Consider the following 21365-nt stretch of genomic DNA (forward strand, 5'->3'; position numbering starts at 1 on the left):
GAAAGCTTCCGCGGCAAAATGTTGATGGCTGTTCTATGCTTTTATTCTAGAAATAGCAAATGTCGTCATTTCTGCGTGACGACATTGTGACTGCTACGTCCATTGTGACCGGTGTTGGAAAAACAATCTTTAACAAGTTGGACAGCTGTGTATTGTTTATTTGAGTATGTTTATGGTATTTTGTTAAACTGAGTGGCGTGTTTAGAGCTTTTTTGTTACATTGTTATTGATATCTATCTCTGAAACGCACTGGTGTGTGTTTACGTTGTGTTGTAACTGCACCGTCATTATGATGCAGCAGATATTACCTTGAATGGTTATTTGTAATGTTTAGTGTAGACAAGGCTCAAAACACGTATTTGAGCCACTAATATTAATATACACTTATATTAGTAGGTGATGGCAGACCTTGGACTGAAGGAAGGGGACAGGGTGCTGCTGATATGGACTCAGCCATCATCCCCCACTGCACTGAAGGAGTTTGCTGAGAGCATTGGCTCTGCTGTTGGTAACCAGAGCCTGGTGTCTTTGGAGAACATGGAGAGACTACAACTTTGTAAGTACGAAGGCATATGCGACACGTTTATTACTTTCAAGTCTTAATCTAAGTTAAAGAATTTAAGGAATCGGTCACCCACAAAATCTGTCTGTTTTAGCCTTTCACACAGCTTCTAGTTATGACTGGGTTCTCTCAGGGGTGCTGACCGACAGCTCACCAATCCACAGTTCAGAAATGTTGGCTGAGATGGCCAGAGTAATGAAACCTGGTGGCAAACTTGTGCTAGAAGAGCCGGTAACAGGTATCTGATTCAGAACGGCGCAGTCAGTACAACATTTTCAAGTGAAATGAATCAATGCTAGTGGTTCACCTCATAACATTTTTTTTTTCTTAGGTTCTGAGGACAATAGTGTGAGAACCGCCGGGAAACTGATGTCAGCTCTTAAACTGTCTGGATTAGTATCTGTCACTGAGGTCAGTATTCAGTTTTTTTTTTTTAAGTTGATTCAGTGTAGGACTGGGTTATATAGATAAAAAAATATACTTATTTCTGTTAGCCTTATGAAATTATTATTATTAATATTTATTGTTTATTTATTATTGTAAGAACAGTTAATAATACTGATCATTTTAATTCTTTTTTAAAATGTCATCATTATTCCACATTATTATTATTATTATTATTAATGTAGTATTTATAATAAAATAGAATAATTATAGTTTAGTTGATTTCAATAAAATATTATAATGGTAACTAATAACGATAATAATAATATAATTTTTTTTTAATAATAAAAATTTAACAATTGTAACAATATTGCTGATTTCAAAAGACCTCGCATGAACACTTGACTGATGACACAAATATCTTTCCCAGGTAAAGACAGAGCCGCTGAGCCCAGAAGCAGCCACTGCTCTGAAAGAACGCACCGAGTTCCAGGGAAGCACACTTTTGAGGGTGCGCATGTCGGCAACCAAACCTAACTTTGAGGTCGGATCCTCAACGCAACTGAAACTTTCCTTTGGCAAGAAACCCACTACAGCAGGTCTGTGGGTTTTAAGCACTGACATTTTAAATGTTCATGAGAATACATCTCCCAGTTCTGAACTTTTCCCTCACATATCTAAAGAACTAAATTTATTCAGTTGCAACACAATTCAATCTTTTCCTCTTTTAAAAAATGCTGTTGTGAGTTTATAACTTCCAGTTACAAAAAAGTTCTAATTGTGAGAAGTTTTTTTTTTATTTTGTGGCAAAAACAAGCTCACATCAATTTAAAATGTACAACTTAATAAATCCACAACACTTGCTTTCTGCAGAGAAACCAGCTCTTGATCCAAGCATCGCACAAAAGTGGACCCTGTCAGCCAATGATATGGATGACGATGATGTGGTATGTAAAGATCGGTTTTGGTATCTGTCAATCTTGTGCCTTTTGTGCATCACCCACCACATTGTTCTACTCCTTCATTCTTTAGGATTTGGTAGATTCAGATGCACTTTTGGATCCTGATGATCTGAAAAAGCCTGACCCATCCTCTCTCAAGGCTTCCTGTGGAGATGACTCCAAAAAGAAAAAGAAAGCCTGCAAAAATTGGTGATTACCTTAAATCAAAAAACATTAAAGTGTATCCATTGAACTAATATGACTCTTCTTGGTCTGTAGCACTTGTGGTCTTGCTGAAGAATTGGAAGAGGAGAGTAAAGCAACTCAAAAAGCCATCCAGCCCAAATCAGCCTGCGGAAGTGTACATATTTTTAGAATTAAATCTATTACTTTCTTTGTACAAATTATGACTTAGAATTTTTGTATAAATTGACACCTAACAATTCTTTCCTCTGTAGTGTTATCTGGGCGATGCCTTCCGATGTGCCAGTTGTCCATATTTGGGCATGCCTGCCTTCAAACCTGGAGAGAAGGTTCTGCTGGCCAACACTGATATAGCTGATGCATAAACACTCGCTTTTGAGATATTGTTACATTCCGTTACCATTCTGCAACATTGAGGCCCAGATCTGTGTAAACAGCAGGGATGCAGTTCACAGTGCGTCACTTGACAATGGAATGCACTCAAGTTACCCATACATGAAAAAAACAGAAAATTTCTGTTTGGTTGTCTCTTTTCAAACCGAAAATGGTAAAAATATGAATACATCTCTGCATTATATTTTCTCATCGTCATATACAAGAAAGAAATATCCACGTTGAGTGTAATTTGTTTTATTTGAAAATCCAAAGCAGCTGCTCATGTATAGAATAAGGCGATATTTTAAGCTAAAATCAAATGCTTAATAAAATTTGTTAAATAATACATAGACTTTCGCCTCATTTTTATACTACAAGATTTCATATCATTACTTAAAACAGCATCATGAGAATTGTGTAGCACCATACAGTTGGATCTTTCATAGTATGTAATCACAGTGAACCACTGCACACAACACAAAGTTATAGCTCATAGCTAAATGCGTTAGAATTCATCTGACCGTTCAGAGAAAGTTTGAGTCTTGGTCAGCTGTCAAGGATCTGTGATGGAGAAGTCCATTTTAATGTCACCAGTATGAGGTTGAAAGGTTAAATTGTAGGTAAGATCTTCCCTTCCATCCCCAGAAGTTTCCCTTGTGGATCTGAAGAAGAACACTCCTTGTTTCCGGTGTGGGTTCCATTCACAAGCTCCCTGTGAAATGAGAAAAGCAATTAAAGTGAAGAGGTCAAGAGAGGGACACGATTATTATAATCTAATCTGAATTTCAATTTCAGCTTCATTGAGGAAGATTTATGAAGCCTGACGTTTCATCTGAATGCAGATATTGTTTGTTATTTTGGCAAATACCTCTTCACTGACTGGTTTGGTTAGGCCGCTGCTTACAGTGATGTCCTCAGTCAGCTGATACTCCATCCAGAGAGCCACACCATGACAGCGTCCCCTCCTGAAATATCATCAGCCCTCAGGAGTACATTCAAGAGCAACCTAGCATCCTCTACATAATATCTATTAGGTGTGTATTTTTATAACACAAATATTTGGGGTTGGGTAAGATTTTTTGGAAAGAAATTCATTTTTGTTCAGCAAGGACATAAAATTTGAGCAAAGGTAAAAGTAAAAGACATTTATTTTACAAAAGATTTCCATTTCAAATAAATGCTGTTTATAACAAGATCTTAAAAGAAATGTGTCTGAATTTCACTGTTTTCAATATTGATAACACTATATATAAAAAAAATAGTTTTTCATGAGCAGCAAATTAGCATATTAGAATGATTTCTGAAGTCAGTTTTGATGTCACAGAAAAAAAACCCATTAAAATAGAAAACAGTTATATTTGAGATCATCATAATATAAAAAAAATCCAAAATATTACTGCTTTTACTGATCAAATAATATCAGTACTGGTGAGCCTAAGAGACCCCAAACTTTTGAACGTTTGTTTTAATACCAATATATTTGTTATTTAAAATTATGAATTTCTATTTTATTCTATTCTATAGAATATTATTTCTATTCTATTTTAAAAACCATGCTAAAACACAAATTAATTTGAGATCTGTTATAAATTAATACATACATAGTTGTAATAAAATAATAGTTCTATTATACATACAATTATAATAATTTTCCAATTGAATATAATAATTTGATAATGTTTTATGCTATATGCTAACTGTAATATGTTCATATTACCCGGTGAATGGCACAGTTCCATCACTGTTAACTGGTTGGTCAGGAACACACTGCGTAAAGTCAAAGGTCAAAACTGGCCGTGGTTTGGTCAGAGCATGGGTATTCCCACAGTGGATGTGGCTCTGCCTCCCAGGATTCACGATAATCCAAAGATTGCTGTGGGTGGAGTTCATCACAAAAGCATATTAATCAACTGCATTCAAATTTCACGCAGTTTTCTTATTCAAACCATGTGTTCAGACCCAAACCTGTTACCGGTACCTACCTGAATCATTTCATCCATAGGACTGACATCAAAGCCTTCACAAGTACCACAAGGAGCACGGATTCGCCACAGATCCTGATTCAGAATTCATACATGTTTAATACTAGGGCTGGGGAAAAAATATCAATATCTCGATATTAATCGATTCTCTTTTTTTTTCACGGAACTTAAATCCCAAGAATCGTGTATTAGTGTAGCCTGTTTTAAGTTAATGGATGAAACGCTGAAGGGCATTTCCTATCCGATAAATCGCAATAAGCATTGTGCTTTGGTGCTTTAATATGAAACAAAAAAAAGTCTCTGATTTCAATTTATGCCCATTGTATTTAAGTATTAAAACAATAAATGCTGTTTTGGCGTTGTTTAAAGTGGAGTGACAGATCGCACATATTCGTTGATCATAAACTCCTTAGTCAGCCAGAAAAATAACTGTAATTTTGCTAAATATATGCACCATATAACGTATTCATTAAAATATTTACTGTTTAATTTAGAAAATTAAATTCATATAAATGATTTTAATAAATCCATCAATTTTGTTTTACGACAACCACCATTTAAATATTTATATTAAAAAACTAACTGAAGAAATATTATGTGATTGTAACTATTATTTAAAAAATTTAAGTGTAATTCAAGCAGTTGTAGGCTGTAGCTTACAAATCAGTAAATTTTAACCTTCAGTATAAAGTAATGTAGTACCTAATGACTATGTATATTTTACAGCATTAGTTGAGAGATTATTTTTTCCTTGAAAATCTTTTGTAAGTACTGTACCTGATATAAATCCAAAATAATCGATATTGAATCGAATTGAAAGCTCGTGAATGAGAATTGAAATGTGAAATTTGTGTCAAAACCCAGCCCTATTTAACAGTCAGTCTATAATTGTATACTACAAAATGTATATCCAACAAGTAACAAAAACAAAAAGATTAACCTGAAATTCAACAGCGACTATGTAAAGAGTGGCAGCACGGGGCAGGATGGTGGCAATGGGATGGAGCAGCTGTGCCACGGCAGTGCGGCAGTACCAGAAAAACAGAGAGTGCCACGGCAGAAGACTGGTGCTGAAGTATGGCTCTCCCATCAACACTGAAATCTGAAGAGTGAAAAATACAAGGTATACTCAATCACACTTACAATTTTCAATAGTTGCATTTCTTATTGATAACATTTCTAATTATCAACGTTGAAAACAGTTGTGCTGCTTATTATTCTTGTGGAAACTGTGATACATTTTTGAGAATGATTTGATTATAAGAAACAGCATTTATTTGAAATAGAAATACTTTTTAACATCTTAATGAATCCTTTGCTGAATAAAACAAAACATTTATTATGTATATATAAATAGACATGCATGTATATATTTAAGAAAAATATGTTATATTGGTATATTAAATAATAAAAATTATATAAACATATACGTGTAAATATTTTCAAAATTATTTATGTATACATAAAAATACACCGTACACACACATATATTACATATAAAAATGGTAGTGTATTTGTTGTAGTGATAAATTCTGAATCTGCAATGTCTCTGAAACTCTACAAATTCTTTAGAGTACATATATAGATGGCATCACAGTCAATACACATTCGGTTTAGTTTGCACCTGATTTCCTTCTAAGTCAGCTAATGACAGCTGCTCAAGTCGTATTCCCAGCAGCTGTACTCCATGCTTCAGTGAGTTAGCATGCAGCACCTGTGAGCAGGAAATAACATTCATTACCAATCAATCCTGTCTGAACTCATTTAGGTTAATATTTGTTTAGATTCAAAATCTCACCTGTTCGATCACTTGCCTCGCCATTCCAGAGTTTTCCAAGCTGAACACCTGAAAAGACAGAGACAGAAAGACATACAGTATGTTCTCTTCTAAAACCTAGTGAGCGGCCTACCTAGACAGTTTTTTACTTAATTGTATTGCTTCCTAGCATAACTAATTTTGGCTCAATTTTAAGGTAACACAGCATTTATCCTTCACAGAAAAGGCAATGGATGAGGCAATAAAAATGTAAATCATTCATTCAATACTTAGAAGTACTGATATAAATGGTTTAGTTTAATTCAAAACTGATTATTTACCCGATATAGCAATATTAGTTCAGTAATATGAGAACATCAAATTCTATTGAAATCAATTTCAAGTAGTGCACAGGTTGCTTATAAAACCCAACACTGCATTGTTAGCTTAGCAACATGCTAACCTCAAACTCTACTTATGTCAAATGAAAGTTGTGTGGTGCATAGTGGCTTATAATTAACTTAAAATGACTAATTTACTCAATAAAAAATAGTTCAGTTTAGCTCAAAACAGATTATTTAATCTACTCAAAACTGCATTATTAGCTTAGCAACATGCTATCATCAAACGCAACTGAAATCAGTCATCGAGAGCATAAACTTGCATATAACTTACTTAAAGTTCCCACAAAGCTTAGGATGCTACCTTAAAAGGATGCTCGCAAATTTGAGAACCTTCTGACTCATGCAAAAAGAAAAAAAAAAAGACCTACTCACCTTTTTAGATCCAAGCAGATGAGCAAAAATAGGTAACAGGCTCCCATCACTGACAGACAAACACACACTGTCTGGTTTCAGAATCTGCAAGCATACATGAAACACACTACATTTTGAGCCATTTCCAGTCAACAGAAAGAGGCACTTCAAGCTCACATGTAAATCATTAGATAGCTTACACTACGTAATGCGTTCACGTAACTCTCTGTCCTCTGCTTGTCGTTCAGTTCCCCGAAATGAGGCCTTGTCCAGACCAAGTGGGCCTGACAGGTGCAGCATGGTCGAAACATTGCCACTTTGACATCCTTTAGTTCACTATAAAACAGAAAATATATAGTAAAATATAAGTCTTCCTCAGAAACTGCTTATGCCCGCCTTAGTTAAAGCTGAGATCTTGTTATCATGCCTAAACAAACACTGCTCAGAACCACCTTACCTCTGCGTAAGTACCAGAGACTGTAGTCATCATGGGAGACAACTAAATTAAGCTCTTCTCCTTCTGACACATTCTCCTGTGCAGGAAGGAAGTAGACACTCTGCATCCAGTGATCCCTCCACTGCACATCACATGATGAAAAATAATAAAATATACCAAGACAAAGATAGTTTAGTCATACAAAGTTACTATTAGTGGGACCTGTAGCAAAGACATTCACCCCAAGATTTTTTTAATTACTGTTTAATATTGTCACTGTATAAATCATTAGAATTCATAAAATTAGATCCTTTTCTAGAATTTAAAAAAAAAACTAATGTCAAGAAAAAACAATAATATTTATTCTGTATATATATATATATATATATATATATATATTAATATACAAAAATATGTTTAATATTGTAATGCAAAAATATATTACAATTATTTATACATCTCAACATTATTCTTTACATATGCAGAGAAAACCATAGAGAACTTTGTGCATTTCCGTAATGGATCTCATAAGAATTATTAATGACAATAATGGGAATTACAATCAAACTTCAAAACAATTCAAAAACAAAATTACCAGGTCTATTTCCATGAAAATAAAATAAATAACGGGAGGAAGTATAAGCTTCTTCTCTATACAAAATATAATTTCTTAATTTTTTCATCTTCAGGTGAAAAATTACCTGGACATATTTTTGATATTCACGCATCAATATTAGTGGCTAAGCACCAGTACTTACAGGGTAAGTACGAGGATCTGAGTAGTTCCAGCCGGGGGCCATAGTGCACACAATGTTGCCATCAGGGTCCATGTCGATGTCCCACCAGGATAAGACCACCTGTGCTCTCCCGTTAGTCTGGGCTTTGAACTGTGCCATGTAGGATTGAGCAGTGCTGCTAACCGGTTTGCTGAAATCCACACTAGAGTGGAAGAAAGATGAGTCACACAGAAGAAAAATCCGTTTTAATCTAGAGAGCTAAATCACACCCAGACTTGTACCTGAACATGGTGCAGATGGGCCCGAGGGGAGTGAAAGACTCTGGTGGCACCTGGCTAAGCTGGATGTCACAGACAGAGGGCGCTCCTGCACACTTCACCACAGCAGGAGGGGGCAGCAGTTTGTTCCCATCCACCTCTATGGGTTGGAGCTGTGACCATTTCCACAGCATGTCCGACTCCATCAGCTGGGCATAGATTGTTGCACGATGCGGCACAGCTTCACAACCTGCCTGTGCCGGTGAGAGCAGCTCCATTAACCACTTCAAAGATGCAGCAAAAAGTTAAACTGCAATTTACAACTGTATTTACCTGGACGAGGTGCATGTGTGCATGTTCATAGCTGGGCAACGCTCCTTCACCGATCAGCTCTGTATCAAACAGCTCTGTGACAAGGATGTTAGCTCTTTCTTGCATGTCTCCATCTACAGATACAAATACATTTATAGTTGCAAGAATGCAATGCAAGGTGATATAGATGATTTATCCCAGATGTTTATTACATAATTTATATGACACAAATTCAAGTTGATTTTCTCATATTTCTCAGATTATCATATATTTTAATATGGCTTGAAAGTTGTAATGATCAATCAACATTTGGGACTGTAATTATCAGTTGGATAATTACTACTACTATATAAAACCAATGCACTGAACCTATTTGATCTACGTGCATTAAAAGCATATTGATGGTTGTCTAACCTGGTCCACCTGTAACCTCTGTAGTGTTTGTTGATGACCTTGATTTTACCCAAGAAGCCATTCCTCTCCACGATGCAAGTGGCAGCCTGTGCAATGGGTTTAAACACCTGTATGGGATTCATATATTTCTCTTCATTCAAATTCCATCTTATTTCTCAACATTCAATACATGAGCATTAGTAGAGCACCTCTATAGCATAGCAGTAATCGGCTCCAGCCGTCACAGCCATCATGGAGAGCAAACCCGTCCCAGTGCCGATGTCCAGGACCACCGCCCGTTCACCACGTGCCTTTACTCTGCTCACCGCTGCTCGAATGCCTTCGTAGTATTTCTCATTCTTAAGTTCACAAAGCAGAAAAATCAGTAGCAACATTTCAGCTTTTCTATGTCTATATGCTTGCTTTGGAAAATATGACAAATTAAGCTAATCATAAAGGGACAGTCCTCTCATTTATTCACCGTTATGTCATTCTGATTTTCTGTTTCCCATTTTATCAGAGAAGCTAGACTTGTTTTGGAACAATTTTGGTTTACAGTATGTCTATACCATATTACATGACAACAAAACTCACTCTGTCTCTATCATGGAGCATATCTGCATAGCAGGACCTGGGAAAGAGACACAGCAACTATTATCAGGACAGGTCCAGATAATTCACCCACTTAATGTAATAGGATATCGCATGACTACAATTCGAGTAAGTGTAATTGATTATCTAGCACTTTTACCACAACACACTTTCCACGTTTAGGAACAAACAAGTCACTGTCAAGTATGTTCATCACGTCTTTTTGATACGTTTCTTTTTTTTTAAACAATATATTTAATCCCTTCTACAGACACTGGCAAAAATCAGCTGTTGACGACGCATGGCGATGTTACATGAGCTGGTTTACATACCTCGCAATCTCCTGATGGTAATCATACTCCTCGCTTTCTTCAACCCAATCCAGCGCTCCGGTTGTTGGATTTGCACGACCGCAAAATGTTTCATTGTCACTTATAGTTATACGTGAATACACTTATTTATTAATGTATTTTGTAGAATAATGCCTAGATCGTTCACAAATAGATTTATCCAACATAATTTCGACGGGCGCGGCCATGTTTTTCGTGAAGTCACGCCCCTAAGATCACGTGACCACTGAAGCCGTTGCCAAAATAACATACTACTGTACACAATACCTTTTTCACATATGCGTGTTATGCGTTGTGTTAATAACACAAAAACAGATCACATACAAATCCAAGTTACGCTGTTAATCCAAGGTAAGTGCTTGACTTGTCTTTGAAATGTTGGGCCACTTTAGAAGGTAGCTGGGCAATAGTTTGTGTTGTTGAACATTATTTAGCTCTCACATTATAATGTGTGGTTCCCTCCTCGTGGACTTGTGAAAAGATTGGAAAACAGATCATAGTTGTTCTTTATAAATTGTGGAGCAATTGTTTGTATATTAAATTTCATTGTACCTTTTATCACATGTAGCCTATTTATAATAGCCTGAATATTTGATTCATTATTTTTTTAGTTGATGCTGTTGATGGCCTATTGATTGAGTGAAACCAAATTGGTGAATACCTCTAAACATAGAGAATAATACCTTGATATTATTATATTAATACCTTTTTTAAATATTCCTCATTTTTATAGTCTGTTTTATTCAATGTACAGGTATACAGGTCCAATATTAGCCTTAATAAAACTACTATGGCTGAAATAATATGTCAAATAATGTGTCATGGTACAGTGGATGTACAATGGTATATTAATGTACAGTTTTATGTACATGTATTTACATTATTGTTTGTTAGTGGTATACCCTTGTATCAATTGATGAATCAGTTTTAGATATTTTTTCTTAATATGCATTGCTTTATTGACCAATAGTCAACCATAATATACATAGTGAACCACAATATACAAGTTTTAAAGCAATTGATTGAATGGCTTTGAGAATGCTACGTTTGGTAACATGAACTTTTCTATACATTTACATTGAAAAAATGATCACCCACAAATATTTAAAAATACAATGAGCCAAAATGTGCACTGCTTTCTCTTGTTTCTACCTTACGTGTTGGAGAACTAACAAGATTTTTTTTTTTTCTTGAATGTACATTTTGTTTATGCACTTTCATTTGTAAGAAAGAATCGTAAATGTAAATATTATTTGGGCAGAGTATAATTTCAGACAAGACAGATCAGATAACAAGTAGACTAGTCTTATTGAATACTGATGAATTAATAATGAATTTCCCGTTTATTAGGCCGGATACAATTCAGTATGGTTATTTCTCTGAGTGCTTCTCAAGTGCATTTTGCAGTAGGCAGACAAAATTGTATGCGGGAAGAGGGCACAAGGATTTCTGTGAATATAGGGCGGTATCCTTGTGGTAAAGGTGGGGTGCTCTGCTCCAGAAAATCTAGTACTGACTTCCGCACGTCTTTGGGTACATCTCCTCTTACATCCATCAGGACAGAGACATGCTCCTCACTGAAAAGACACACTTTATAAGTCTCTTGACATATATTAAACTCTGTATTACTAATGCATTTTGAAGATATTCAGTGTATACTTGGTTTGAAATCTCACCTTATATCAGGGTACTTGTTTACTAATACAGAAATCTCCAGTATTAGCATGTTTGGGTCTTTCAAATTGATTATGTCAGCCAGTGCAGTTATCAAAGCTGTGGGATTCACCTCATCTATGGTCCCATCAGTCTCCTTTAAATGTAAAAATGGCATTACATGAGTGAAATTCTGAGAGTAATTTCATTTCCACAAATGTATATAGACTTGTTCTTTTGTTGTTCCTAGAGGTTTGCTACCTGACGTCCTGACCCAAGCCTTATAAGATACATTACATTAACATTTATATTTAATCATTTAGCGGACGCTTTTATCCAAAGCGGCTTACAAATAAGAACAATAGAAGCAATCAGATCAACAAGAGAACAACAACAGTATACAAGTGTCATGACAAGTCTCAGTTAGTCTAGTACAGAACACATAGCCAGGTTTTTTTTTACATAAGAATATGATAGACAAGGTTTTTAGATGTTTTTTGAAAATGAGTTAAGACTCCAATTGAGATTGGGTTGAGATTGAGATTGGGAGATACAATTAAATGCTGCTTTTGTGCAAGTCACTTTCTCATGAATAACTTTAGTTCAGGTTTGAAATTAATGAATAATTTTATTATTATTTGTTAATGTTTTTAATTTAACTCATTCTAAGCATTTGTTTATTTAGTCAAAGCTGAATCTGTCTATCTGGGTGTAGTTGCCAGAAGACTTGCTCCTTAACCACATAAAAATCTCCCCAAAATTAAAGGGGTCGTATGATACGATTTCAAGTTTTCCTTACTCATTGGAATGTTACAAGCTGTTCGCGAATAGATAAGATCCCCAGAGGTGCAAAGACTAAAGTCTCAAACACAAAGAGATATTCTTTATAAAAGTTAAGACTCCTCCATGCCTACCTAAAATGCCTCGGTTAAACATGCCCACATGTCTACGTCACAATGTGGGAAGATTTGCATAATGCCGCCCAAATGCATACGCAAAGAAAGAAGGCGTTATGTTGAATCTCACTGTTGCCAACGGCACCATGTTGTGGAGACGCTTTTTCATTGTGAAAGCAAAAATACTTTGTTTGAATTTCCAAAAGAGGACACAACTAGAAATCAGTGGTTAAGTTGTATTGACAACACTGTTCCAGAACAGTTCATGCATAACAATTCCGTCACACACTTGACGTATTCAGCCAATCACAATGTAAGCTGCCCAATCAAAGCACATCTCACTTTTCAGGATGATGAGCTTTGTAAAAAAAAACGACACATTTCAGAAAGGTAGGCCATAGAGGAGAAACAATAATGTAAAGCATGTGGAAAATAATGTGTTTTTTGAAACTTAAACCACATAAACACATTTCATTACACCAAATACACAAAATACCCCTTTATAGAAAATGTGTTTTCACCATGCTTTGAAGGTGGTCCCTCAGCTGCTGAGTATCCTGTGTCATTCGCTGGGCCAATTGGTTTCGCTCATCACTATTTCTGCAAACCAATCTCTTCTGCATCAGTGTACGGACATACTCAACAACAGTTAGCCACTGACATTCCTCCTTTAGCCTCTGTAGATAATGGAGATCACATGATGCAAAAGCATTTTGGGTATAATTTTTCATTGTTGGCAAATATATTAATTCATTTTATTGTTTGGTCTATATCATTTCTAATTCCTGGTGTAAACACTAACCTGGCGACAAGGTTGCCGCACCTTGTTGTAAAATTCACAGTGACGTTCTAAAACCCCACACATATTTTGGGTTACTTCTCCCTGGTCCAGCCAGGTACGAGACAGGAGCTCCTGTAGATGAGGTTGCAACTCAAACAAGAGATGGTCCATGACTAAGCGACATGCTTTTCTCACAGCACGGTCCAGGGCAGCCAGAGGTCCAAGTGAAATGCGAGAATACCGGTTTGAAGGGAAGGAGCACAACTGCTGCTGCAGGCTTTCTGTGGAGGTTCTAGATGGCCATTTAAATCAGAGAATTACTGCTTAGATGTACCTCCAATGCACACAAAACAATTTAAAACACACACATTTTCAAACAAACATCACATAAATACAGACATACTGTAAAAAGATACGTGTACACCATCTCACTTGAGGATGATGCAGTTGTTGATGCAGGCCAGGAGATAATGTAGGTAGAACTTGTTACTGTTTATGCGATGCTCCTTCCCAAATACTATGATTGCATCTCGAAATCTGTTTAGATGTAGTGAGAGGAAAGTATAAAATGTTGGATATAATCAATAAGAGTTTTGATTTCCTGGTATTGCTAAACATACACACCGGCTGAGGAGGTTCTCCATCTCATAAAGCCCCATTTGGATTGTCTGGTCCCGCAGAGCTTCACTTATCATCAAAGCCACCCGTGCATTTTCTTCTAGCATCTAACAATACAGACACCAGAGCAGTTCATATGTATATCAGCACCAAAACTTTGCTTATTGTAGTTTAGCCATTGCTTTATTACCTGAGCAATGATGGTGGGAAGGCTGGTGTGATAGCAGCCTTCATGATCAATGTCTGGTTCCTGATCCCTCTGCCAGTCTGTCAGCTCCACCTCTAGAGCCTTGTGCATCCACTCTGAGACACTCTTCTACAAACAATCACAGTAAAATTACTCAAGAACTTGTGGCCTGTTAATTCTGACAAGATAATGTAAATGTTACAAAAATGTTACTAAAACTCCTCCTTGGGTCTTACCCGAACTTTTTGGACATATTTGTTCTGCAGCTGCTCGAGACCTTCCTGAGATATGAGAGGTCCCATGTCCTCAATGTCTAGCTCAGCTACAAGGGCTGGCTCACCCATCATCTCTGAGCTTAAAGAACAAGTTCTTGTGTAGGATTTTCTGATTACCCACAAACCAAATTCAATTTAAGCATAATCTTTACTTACCTGTTGTATATGTGCAGAACCCAGTTTAGAACAGCGAAGATTTCCCCACCCTCTAGCTCCCATCCACTAACCAGTCCAAGATGGTTCTGCAAGAACTGGTGGCAGAATCGCAGATAAGTTCTTGTTAGACGGTAGTGAGATGGAACACATTGTTCGAGAAAATTCCGCACTGTTGAAAGGTCTCCCTTAATGCAGTGCTGTAGAGCAGACAAGTGACTTGCAAGCCCTGGTCCTCGTGTGTGCAAGTACGACACACTACGGAAACGTGCTGACACTGCCTCCTCCATCACCTGACCAAATAGTAGAACAGGTACATATTAAGTGAATTTAAAAAAGACTTTTGACACTTAAAATGTAGTTTTGTCATCTTACAAAATTTTTTCCCAGTACTTCTACCAACAGGAAACTTGCTTATCATCAAACCTTGAAGAAGCGGTCCCTCCAGCAACGTGGTCTCCCAGGGGGCATGGGTGTGTTCTGTCCCGATGTTGACCTCCGCTCCTCCAGAAACATCTGATCTAGTGCTTCTTCACGCTCCACTATCCGTACAGCTGACACAAAAAGCGTGGGGTTCTGACAGGCAAGTGACAACCCACTCCCCACCACTGCCCAGAGCTCCTTGCCAAGGGCATCCACCAAGCGTCCAACGCCTGAGAAATAATTCCGCACTAACTCCTCATCGTCAGAGTTTAACCCCGTTCCAGGCGATCCCCTGGGTCCCTGAAGCTGTAGCAGTACCTCATCCTGCCAGTGTTCTAGTTCCATTAGTCGAGCATGAGCTTCCAATAGTCTCCGAGACTCCACTAGTCTCTCGGTCTCTAGCACCATACTCCGCACTGACATGAAAGAGATGACATAGCAAATGATAGCCCCAATGTACATACATAGAGTGTAATCTTGCATCACTTTGGCTAACCTCAGTACATAAGTGTTTGATAGATCTGTGTAACAGTTTAGCTAGCTAGCTGTAAACATGTCCACCTTAATAGCAATTTTTGTTACTCAGCAAGGTTCTTGCTCTGCCTTGCAAGTAGACTTAAAAGAAAATAATGTAATTGGAGTCCAAGATATCTGTCCAACAGAATTTAGCTCTATCATCAATTAAAAAAAACAACTGATTCAAGGTAATCAAGGTCTTCAGGAAAACTAGAAATGTTCAGGCATGTATGTTGAGACTAAAGTTGGAGCTAAACTTCTAAGGATGTTGGGCTCCAAGACAAGGACTGGACACCCATGTGCACTGAAAAGGACAGGGAATCACTAACCTTTATAGAGACGTGGTAGGTTACTAACTGCAGCAAGGAGCTGGCGGTGAGAGACAGAAATCTCCCGAAGAGTCTCCAGTGTAGTTACTTCTTCAGAATTTTTCCTGGACTCCAAGTCAGCCTTGTGCAAGTCATGAGACACTTCTCTCAGCTCAGCTCGTGCCTCTCGCAATTGGCCAAGACCCCAGTCGACACCTTCCAGGTAGGACTGTACAACTGACTTAAGAAATATACAAGTGAGCAGATGACTTTTCTTGCAGACATTGCTGGGCAAATACTTTTTAGAGACATTTTAATTGAAGTGAAATAATGACCTCTACTTACCTTTAACCTTGAATGAATCGATGCAGTTCGTTGACTCTCCCTTTTCCTGTATTGTCCAAGTCTCTCCAGATGCTCTGGACGACAAAAGACACCTGAGGCCCATTTCAGCGCAGCACCCCGAGCCAAACACTCGGCTCTCTCCAGTTCTGGCCACACCTCGACTGGGACATCTGTCAGTCAAAATGCAGAAAAAATATGTAGCCCATATGCTACTGAGCAAAATGAGATAAGCCAACAGCATAGAAAAATCCAATGAATTGTGCAACTGTTCAGTGGCAATGTTAAATTAAGTTATTGCTGAATGTGTTAAATAATGCCTCCTTTTTTGAGAATGAGAGAGTTTTCTCTGACTTGCACAATGAATGACTTTAACAGTGAAAGTCTTCACTTTTCCTGGTGTTCCTGAGACAGAGATTATTTAAACCAGCAAAAGCCAAATTCTTAAAAGTTTGACAGTAGTAAAGTCTTAAACTCAGCAGACTGATCTCTTCTCCAAATAATGACTCAGTGATGTCCTGGCCGTACTGAAGTCTGAAGTTTCAAAATTTCCATTTCATATTCCCCAATCCCTTGGGTGCTCAAGAACTGAAACACCCACGGGAAAGTATGTAAGAATACAATTACTCAGAAAACAGCTTAAGGGCAGAAACTGCATGGTTTTACCCCCTCCTTGATAAATGAGAGCATCATGCAAAACAGTCCCAGAGTTCATAATGCAGAGAACCAAGTGTAAGTGCTTGCCTGAATATCTTTTATTCACAACATTACAGTGTGATTTTAAAGGTTTTCGAAAATTAAAGATAAATAGGACATTGGACTTTGTACTTATTGTTTTTTTTTTTTTTATGAACAACCCATAAAGTGCTTCAAATTGTCATTTAATCATCCATGGTGATGCAGTATTGACTAAATATAAAAATGATATTTGATTTTTATAAAAAAAATTTTTACAAGCGTTAATATAAAGAAAATATTCTTAGCATCTGCGAAAATGAGGGACTCAAAAGTTGATGAACATTGTTGTGAGACTGATTCAATTATGTCATTAAGATGTGTTGCTGTGCTGTCATTAAATTTGCCACAGTAACAGTGATTTCTCTAATTGGTGGTTCTTTCTTCAGGATTGTGGGTAGTGTAGTACTTCACTACATCCAGCCAAAACCACAACGATTTATGGCTTGCAGAAGAACCATATACCATCAAATAAAGACTGCTTGTTGTAGGTATGTCCTAAAAGTTTTATAAATTAAAGTATTTTAGATCTTACCTACAGTACCTACAGTACCTACAGATCTTGCTAATGTATATATCTTTTTATATAATTTTGCATGATATTAGCTTCTTGATACCCTGTGTTTGGGATAATTCCCTTATTGGATGGCATTTTTGCACAGCACTGTGTTGGATTTTGTATATGTTACATACATATGCAATTACAACAAGGCCTTGCTGTTAATTTCCTGTCATGCTGAAATGCATGCGTTTGACCAAATTTAAAATCCTTCCACCCGTAGTAGTTATATATATATATATATATACACAAGATGGGTGAAGGGGGTCATTTATGTAGCAATCCCCTGGCAGAAACTTTAATGCCTATTCTTTTTAGCTTACGTAAATATACATAGATTTCTCTACCGGTGCAATATTATGAAATTATAAACAAACGTTTCCCAGATGCCTCTCCTCATTGAAAACAAACAAAAAAGGATGTGTACCTTCATGATTGTCTTGGCCATTCTTATCTCCGTCTGACATTTAGGCTTGTTGTTTCACCGTCCACCGTTCCGCCACTAAGAGACTGCCCTGCCCAGAGGGCCTGCTCAGTGTTGCCAGATAGAGCAATCAGCAGAGACAGAGAGAGTAACGAGGGAGACGAAGAGAGAGGGTACATACCCACTTCACCGCCAGCCTTCCTCTCTCACACTCCCAGACACATCCTCTGCTCAGAGGCCGGCAGGAAGGGAAGGGAGGAAGGGAGAGAGCACAAGAGGGACGGAGGGAAAGCGGGCACTCCGCCCTCTAAATGATCCAGATGGTGAGCGGTGAGTGTGGGGGTGGCCTTCATGTGCAACAGTGCCTCTCTGTGTCTGAGGTAGTTATAATTCAGTGTTTAAGAGGAAGTGCTTGGGATAATCGAACAAAGATTTTATGCGGCTTTGACAGAGTCAAAGAAAAGTTCTAGAAAAGTTCTTACTAATGTCCTGTGATCGCTCACAGCTGAACCTAAGTTCAGAGGCCCCTTAATGAATGTGTTTATTTGTATAAGTGTCGTGGCATGTGACCTACCCCATGACTGTTTACATCTGTCTCTGGTCTCTGCCAAACATGCTCTTACAAACATGACTAAATTAATTTGTAGTACACACAACTGTGTGTTGAAATGGATTCTGATGTAAGTTTATACATAAATAGACTATTATCATTCAGCTCTCTGGAATGCTTTATTCTCATTGGTCTGTTGCAGTAGCCCACATTTATCATGTCTCACATTTCACTCCTTCATCTCGTTCTCTTTTATTGTAATTCAGATAAATATTCAGTGTCCATTTATTCATTTATTTGGTAAATAACATACAATTAGTTGGTCAATATTGCTAAACAATCCCCTTAAGAAGAAAGATATTTATTGTTTATTTTGCAATGATGACAAGCTGACTATACATTATGCATTACTTTAATTTTCATCTAGCTGATTCAGATGCTTCTGTGGTTATTTACAGTTTGCAAAACTTCTATGGCAAAATTTGAAGGCTTTGTCTTTTAGTGTTTTTCCTTAGCAGCAGTATATGCTAAAAATAGCTTGTGACTAGACTTTGTTTTCTTTGCAGAGCACCATAATAACCAGAGGATCGTGACAGACTAACAGTGCTTTTCCACTTAGGCTAATAGTTCCCTATGGACTGAAATGTTGGTTGATGTAGCTTTCTCGTTGAAGGGTGGATGTGCATCCTTTATAACTACAGAGCAAATGTATATAGGAAATACAAAAGGGTGATCTCCGCCAATTTCTCTATAACTTTTCCACCCCCTTTATTTATTGATGTTTTATCACTTGAGGGATATGCAACAGTGTTTTTTGGCCACCCTCCCTGTCACCACCTTAAATGAAACACCACCCAACCGATCGAAGGGAACAGGAAGTCTATTTCAGAAGTAGTCATCCAAACACAAGGAGGACTTCCTGTCTGACATTCCTGACCTGGGCTGACTTCCTGCTTCTCCTCAGCTCTCCCAGACATGGACGGACAAATGTACACTTAATGACATTTTGTGAGTTTAATTAAGGATAAAATGTAATTGTTTCGAAGTCGAAAGGAAGTTTAAGATATTTTAAACTTGATGAGGGATCTCGTGCATGTGAAAACATATCTTTAAAGAACAATTCACAATGTCCAATGCAATTCCAAGTGCTTCCAAGCAAATGCTTCACATTCCAGCTTTTTAAAATTTGTGCTGTGGTCAGGGTTTGGGTGGTGGCCATGGTTAGGATTTTGTCTAAAGATGAGGTTACAGTAGTTTTTGGGGAGCATTTTAGAATATTCCAGATGTAATGACATTTTGTCTAAAGATTTGGCAAACAAAGGCTTAATCTATCCATTATAGTATAGATGTTATGAAAAAAAGTGAATCTTAAAAATGCATTACAAACTTTGTTATGCTCTTCCTTTTACAATGTTTTTTTTTTAAGTTTCAATATATGGTAAAACATTTTAAAGATATAAAACTTGTTTGCATCAAGTACTTGTTTGCATCTTGTAATCCATCCACATATGTGCACTCAAAACTCAACTCAAAAGCAATCAAATAAAAGGATGGAAGAGATAAGATTATGTTGAGGGGAAAATCTTTGATATATAGGCCAAGAAAAGTACTCCAAACAAGTGACAAAATGTTGTAGAGTTACTCCATCTGGCTACCCTCTGAATAAAAGATTGTGTAAGTAAAAGATTTTCTTAAACACCGCTTTTGACCTAACACAGTTGGTTCTTGATGTGGAGTACACTTTTTTTAATGATCCTAAGTACTTATTTACACTTGCAGACATCTACATTAAAGTAAAAAGCAATAGATCTTATTACATTTTTTGATAAGTGCTATTAGATATCGGGACACTGGGGTTTGGGGTTATGTAAAAGATGAGCTTGCATTTAACTAATTTTAGAAGGAAATCTAGTTGGCTAAGCCTATAAAAGCAGAATAATTCTTAAAACATATTTCATTTACTATTCTAGATTGTCATAGATGACATAAGCTTGTTTGAATTATTCACTCCTGTGGTTGACACCCAAAACTATGTAGGTTTCCTATGAGCAAACATCTGCTTTTATCTGCAGTAAACAAGTAAATCCTGGGCTTTGATTGGCCCATTTAAAATTGGGGGACTCATTCGACTGCCAACAGCAAGCATTGCCATATTTTAATGTCATTCAAGGGTGTTAGAATGAGCAGGAGATTAGATGGGGGCCCCTAATTATTTTGGCTTTAGTTCTGGATTAACCCTCTGTTCTGTCGACTTCAATTCACACTCGCCGTTTGATGAAATGTGAACTGACATAAATTCCGCAGCTCACTTTCAATCCGATTATGCAGTTAAATCACCGGAGCTCGAACCCAAGCAAGAGACTCTGGCGGGTCCCTATTCTCCCGCTCCTCCGAAGCCCTGACAGCTCCTCCCCAAAACACAGGGACCCACGCTACCTCCTCACAGGACCCACGCTACACTCTTAACCCCACATGAATAGGGCCTATTCAGCGAGGTAACGCTCAAGCACAACCTAAATATTGTTTTTATTAGCAGCAAATAGGTGGCACCTCCGAAATAATACTCGTTTCTTAAATTCCCAGCGTTCCTGGTCTTTTCTAGGAAGGAATAGCGCCTTGTTACAATGACCAGTCTTGTGTTGTTGGCCACATTGGAACAAGAGGAACACAAGAAACCGACATACCATTGTAAACGTTTAAACGCATAGCGTTAATTCGCCTCAGGTTGCGGAACACCATCGGTTTTAAAACGGTGCAGTTTTCTCAAGGGAACAGTTTTGTTTTGGCCGCGCGAGAGAGATTATTCGCTTACAAGCACTCTAAATAGCGCCTCCACGCAATTTAAATCTTAATATTTATGATCTAATTAAAGCATGTCTACCAAGTTTCTACAAATGTTCGCTTTATATT

The 21365-nt window shown here is 37.3% G+C and overlaps 2 protein-coding genes and 1 pseudogene across 6 annotated transcripts; 1 reads left to right on the forward strand and 2 right to left on the reverse strand.

The window, feature by feature from the left end:
- Window positions 1-4: 4 nt before the first annotated feature.
- Window positions 5-2812, forward strand: ciapin1 (cytokine induced apoptosis inhibitor 1). 3 transcript variants are annotated; one of them, XM_059536548.1, is made up of 9 exons: window positions 5-136; window positions 397-556; window positions 657-800; window positions 894-973; window positions 1377-1545; window positions 1820-1893; window positions 1979-2097; window positions 2167-2248; window positions 2346-2812. In XM_059536548.1, the coding sequence occupies exons 2-9, from the start codon at window positions 400-402 to the stop codon at window positions 2454-2456; spliced, it is 936 nt and encodes a 311-aa protein (XP_059392531.1). In that variant the 5' UTR covers window positions 5-136; window positions 397-399; the 3' UTR covers window positions 2457-2812. The 3 variants fall into 3 exon arrangements, with proteins under 3 accessions (XP_059392531.1, XP_059392529.1, XP_059392530.1); XM_059536546.1 differs by having other exon boundaries at window positions 11-136; window positions 394-556; XM_059536547.1 differs by lacking the exon at window positions 5-136 and adding an exon at window positions 186-316 and having other exon boundaries at window positions 394-556.
- LOC132125244 (protein arginine N-methyltransferase 7-like) lies at window positions 2706-10113 on the reverse strand (annotated as a pseudogene).
- Window positions 10114-10969: 856 nt separating this feature from the next.
- On the reverse strand, window positions 10970-18035 carry exoc3l1 (exocyst complex component 3-like 1). Of its 3 annotated transcripts, none has more exons than XM_059536313.1 (13): window positions 17909-18035; window positions 16191-16351; window positions 15867-16082; window positions 15025-15437; window positions 14602-14891; window positions 14407-14524; window positions 14174-14299; window positions 13990-14090; window positions 13798-13902; window positions 13387-13657; window positions 13106-13261; window positions 11712-11845; window positions 10970-11612 (listed from the first exon to the last, which is right to left on the reverse strand). In XM_059536313.1, exons 2-13 carry the CDS (start codon window positions 16291-16293, stop codon window positions 11426-11428), a joined length of 2220 nt encoding a protein of 739 aa, XP_059392296.1. In that variant the 5' UTR covers window positions 16294-16351; window positions 17909-18035; the 3' UTR covers window positions 10970-11425. The 3 variants fall into 3 exon arrangements, with proteins under 3 accessions (XP_059392296.1, XP_059392295.1, XP_059392294.1); XM_059536312.1 differs by having other exon boundaries at window positions 15867-16086; XM_059536311.1 differs by lacking the exon at window positions 17909-18035 and having other exon boundaries at window positions 16191-16524.
- Window positions 18036-21365: the final 3330 nt, after the last annotated feature.

Source organism: Carassius carassius, chromosome 43, assembly GCF_963082965.1.
Source record: "Carassius carassius chromosome 43, fCarCar2.1, whole genome shotgun sequence".
Taxonomy (NCBI): Eukaryota; Metazoa; Chordata; class Actinopteri; order Cypriniformes; family Cyprinidae; genus Carassius; species Carassius carassius.